This window comes from Ascaphus truei, chromosome 5 (genome assembly GCF_040206685.1).
Source record: "Ascaphus truei isolate aAscTru1 chromosome 5, aAscTru1.hap1, whole genome shotgun sequence".
NCBI lineage: Eukaryota > Metazoa > Chordata > Amphibia > Anura > Ascaphidae > Ascaphus > Ascaphus truei.
The window spans coordinates 72260217-72265135 of record NC_134487.1 but is presented as its reverse complement, the minus strand read 5'-3'; the positions used below and the strand labels follow the sequence as shown (position 1 = coordinate 72265135).

The following is a 4919-nucleotide window of genomic DNA, read 5'->3' as shown; positions in this document are numbered from 1 at the left end:
CAACAGTAATGTGGAAGGAGGAAATATGGCCAGGTTTGGGAGGAAGTATGAGGAGCTGTTTTTTCCATGTTAAGTTTAAGTCAGTGGATGGCCATCCAGGATGATATAGCCGAGAGACATTCAAAAACTTTAGTCTGTACAGCAGGTGTAAGGTCTAGGGTAGAAAAGTACATTTCTGTGTCACCAGGAAAAGCTAATAGCAATCAATTTCAAATGGCAGTCTAAAGCTATTAAGTATTTGGGAATATCTCTCACAAATATTTATAAGTCACTATACCAAACTAATTACCCTAGATTAATCAAGACCCTGAGAGAGGATATTACATCCTGGTCTAAGTATACCATTTCCTGGATATGAAAAATCTATTGCATCAAAATGAACCTTCTCCCCCGTATACTTTACCTGTTCCAGACCCTGCCGGTTCCGTGGTGTCTGACGGAGACACGGTCTCTGCAATCTCTAATCACCAAATTTATTTGGGGATAAGAAGCCAAGAATTGGAGGAAGAATCCTCAGAAGACCAACCCTGGCAGGCGTCCTAGCGGTACCTTGCTTGGTATCATACTACAGAGCGGCTCAATTAAGCCAGCTTTCGCACACAGATCCCAGTTGAAAATGTTGGGTAGAATTGGAAAAGGTGATACGTGCTCCACTGGATTTCTACATCTTAATTTGGTCCCACAAAGCATCACTCAAATCTTTCAGGAAGACGCTCTCCTCGATGACCAATTCATTGGGGGTATGGGAAGCTACTAATTTAGATGTGGATTGACCTCTAAGGGTACGCTGATGACCCCACTATTTTGATAATCCCTGCTTTGCTCCAGGTCTGAATAATAGAGCCCTTGCAATTTGGAAACAAGGAATTCTTAGACTAAGAGAGGCAGGGAAAAATATTAAAACTTTTTAACAAATTAAGGCAGAAAAAGAAATTCTCCACTCTGAATTTTTTAGATACCTGCAAATCAGAGCCTTTTATACAAAAATGTCACCTTTTTCCCCGCATTAAACACATTTTGTGAAGCTCTGTTTACTGAGAACAGACATATAGTTGAGATGCGAGTTCACATATAAAGGAAGTGATCTGTTCCGGCCCTGAATATGCACGCCCATTACAGTTTCAATGGGAAAAAGACTAAGGGGGAACATTGGAAGCAGATGAATGGGATGGGATATTTACAGCAGTGGCAAAGAGTTCAATCTGCATGACACTGAAGGAGAATGCATATAAAGTTGATGAGATGGTATCTCACCCCACTAAAAGATTCAAAATTCGTGCCAGCGTACTCCCCATTGTGTCCTAAACAATTTGGAGAGCAAGCAGGCTTGTTACATATGCTGTTGTCTTGCCCTCGGATTGTTCCTATATTTGGACACAACCCCTGACGAAGCCCTTGGATGGGAGAAACACGTAGGGTTAATTTTTTCAAGCATCTACAACCAGCGAGAGAAGCGCTACATGCGTAAAAGTGAGAGGAGGAATTTTCAAAAAAATCTTGTTGGTGCCAACACCGGATGAACGGCTGTGGCAGGAGACGTGAGACGCAGGCATCACACGCAAGACGCGGAAGCTGCAGATGCAGCCTGACATCACGGAGAAGACTGCGGTCCAATAAACACTCTGGCCGAGCAGTGGAGGGGGAAGTGAGACAGCAAGTGAGTCGCAGTACCCTTCAAGATCCCGGCAGCAACTGCATATTAAAGCTAGGAGCGGCAAAGTGAAGAGGTAAAGCACCCATATCTGCAATATCAGTGGAGACAGGGATTAATGTGCTAAGAGCTGTGTAGGCTCTAGGTGAAAGGCTACTCACCAGTTTTACCTAATACACACCTGAATACATCTTCATTCTGTGAGGGTTGAAAACAGGGTGCACAAAGTCTCCTCAGGAGATCTGTGGCATATTTGAAATCTCTTTCCTCTTGCCCAGCCAGCAAATACCACAGATACCAGAAACACACAGTGTTGCCATTCCCCATATCACTTACACCAATCAAATTAACAAAACTCAAAGTGTTTTCACCAACACTGTGATATACACTAAAGAACTTATCTTTTTTGGATTTCTAACAAGTAGTTCTAAGTGGATGCACCTGTTATACTAAGGTGGACATTAGAAGATCTTTAAGACTGTTACCCATGTATATGCAAATACAACATATGTATGCTTAATCATTTTGCAAGTAACAAGTGTTTGTTTTAACAGGCCCCTATTAGGGCATATTTTTGTTTAAGTTTTATGAGTTTCAAATGTTATTTGGTTTATTTTACACCCAGCTGGGATAATTTCATATTTTTGTATTTTACTTTCATAACTATTAGGTTTTTGATATTAATAAATAGTATGTTTGTATCACACACATTTATAGTGTGGTCTCATTTGAAATCTCTTGACCTCTAAGAACTAGGGTTCTTTTTTAACTGATTCCGTGCGCAGGAGTATATATAACTTTTTTCATATTAATATTTATGCTTTAAAATCTGCAGACTGCAACGCATTATCAAGAGACATTTAGAAGTTATCAAAATACGTTATTGTCAGGTACAATAACACCACAGGAAGGAAAGTACAATGACAGTAATAAATCAACCTTGAGTATTCATGTGCAAAAGGGAGAAACTCTTATTTTTTAATTGAATTATGCAACCTAACAGCTACAATTAAAGGGCCTTATTGCATATCCACCGAAGCAGACTGTTTCAGACCAAAATCCCCATTGATGTATACAGTAGTCCCGATTATTTTGTCCTTCCGTTTTATCCGTCATCTTGCTTACCGGCGGCAGAAGAGGAAGACTGCAGACCACAGCAGCGGCACCGGATGAAGATACCGGCCAACTTCTGGTGTTACAGCGCACTCCTCCCCGGCCGTTCTCCTCTGCCATTCTGGTCCTACTCATCACACAGGGTTGAAGGTTTTCTCTTAACTCCATTCCTCCGCTGACATGGTCCTCTTCTCCGGCCGCCAGCTGTCTTCTTCTGGTGCCGCTCCTGTGGTCTGCAATCTTCTTCTTCTGCCGCCGGTAAAAGGGAGGGGGGATAATAATTTCCGTATTAATCGTCATTTTCGGTTATCCGCCACGGTCTCTGTCCCGTTTAGGTTGGGTATCCGAGACTCTACTGTACAAGGTATTTTTAGCCTCACAACAGCCAAAAGCGTATACAGGCATACCCCGGTTTAAGGACACACACTTTAAGTACACTCGCGAGTAAGGACATATCGCCCAATAGGCAAATGGCAGCTCACGCATGCGCCTGTCAGCACGTCCTGAACAGCAATACAGGCTCTCTACCTGCACAGAAGCTGTGCGCAAGCGGGGAGACTATAGAGCCTGTTACACGTGTGTTATTTACATCAGTTATGCACATATATGACAATTGCAGTACAGTACATGCATCGATAAGTGGGAAAAAGGTAGTGCTTCACTTTAAGTACATTTTCGCTTTACATACATGCTCCGGTCCCATTGCGTACGTTAATGCGGGGTATGCCTGTAATTATTTACCCACAAAAATTACAAATAAATTAAACAGATGCCACCTTCACAGACCCCAATGTAACATGTTCTTGGCTTCTTTTCTCTCATCTACCCACAAAGTATCCTACAGTATATTATCAGAGCCAAGAGGGCTCTATGCAATAGTAACTTCGAAGTTGTCTGTTCTTTAAATTTAGAAAAGGGCTCAGTGAGATGGATGATATTAATTAGAAAGTAATGGGAAGTTTAATTATTCAGGCTTTAACAATGTAACCATCCTCAACCGACATAAAAAAGTACTTCCTGTGACTAGGAAAATTTGTATTTTTTTATAATACCGCTATCCACACAATTATTTTTGAAATTACATTTTTCAAACTAGTTCAACAGTCAGAATAACAACACATCAGGTTTCCAGGAGTTAATTTGTGGTATTTATTCTGCACATAAACTTCAATGGAAAGATTAATCATCATATAGTTATCTGCCCACCAGAAAGAGCAAAGAAAAAACACAATAAAACACAAATGAAAGGAATACAAACGATTAACAGAACACACTGAAGAAAACAAATTACATACAGTAAAGAGTGAGATGAAGATGGCATTTTGTTATCATATATGAAATTAATAAAAGCAACAGCACCAGCCAAAAAACCTTTTAAACATAAAAGGAAAATTGACCCTTTGCTTGCTTAGTTTTTACTGTTATGGCTGTTACCATTGTATTTTAATGGATCAATTTCTGGGTCAGTAAGCAGTATACACGAAGAAGAAAAATGTATGAGGCGATAAGACATGTAAATTGAATTACAATTACAGTTAAAGAACAAAAACATCCACAATTGGAGAGGAAAAAAAAAACCCTGATTGCTCAGTGTGTTAAGGAAAACTGAAAAAAAAAAAAACTTGATTAGCTAGTACTGCTGAATTGAGCCATGTAACTTAAATGTACATTAGCGCTTATATCAGACCTAAAAAAAAGACAATCACTCTTACAAAAAAAACACATCACACATTTCCTATACAATACACCCCGATTTGCATTTTGGACTTTTTCTTCCCGCGAAACTAATATGTTACTTCATTTGCAGATACTGTTTAATTCTCACAAAAACATTTAGTAAAAAAAAAAGGTTTTAAATTTTGGACCGCAAGATTTCAGTAACCTCTGTAAGCAAAAAATAATGAAGGTACATAATAAGCATAGTTATTAAATCTTCATAGCTGCCCTTCTCTCTTTCTTGCATAGTACCCCAAACATGCACAAAAACCAATTCCAGTAATGACCACTCCAAGTAGAACAGCGATTGCATCTCCTTCATCCATTGCTTCCACTACTGGGAGCATGAAAAATAGCGAAATAAAAGCTGCCATAAGTTGTGAAATCTCGCCACAGAACGCCATATTGTGCTGATAGAAGGCCCTTGACCTTGAAGTTA

At 39.7% G+C, this 4919-nt stretch overlaps 1 protein-coding gene across 1 annotated transcript; it reads right to left on the bottom strand.

The window, feature by feature from the left end:
- Positions 1–3889: 3889 nt before the first annotated feature.
- SMIM30 (small integral membrane protein 30) lies at positions 3890–4912 on the bottom strand. The gene has a single exon (XM_075600014.1). The coding sequence runs from the start codon at positions 4882–4884 to the stop codon at positions 4699–4701; it is 186 nt and encodes a 61-aa protein (XP_075456129.1). The 5' UTR covers positions 4885–4912; the 3' UTR covers positions 3890–4698.
- Between the last annotated feature and the right edge of the window lie 7 nt (positions 4913–4919).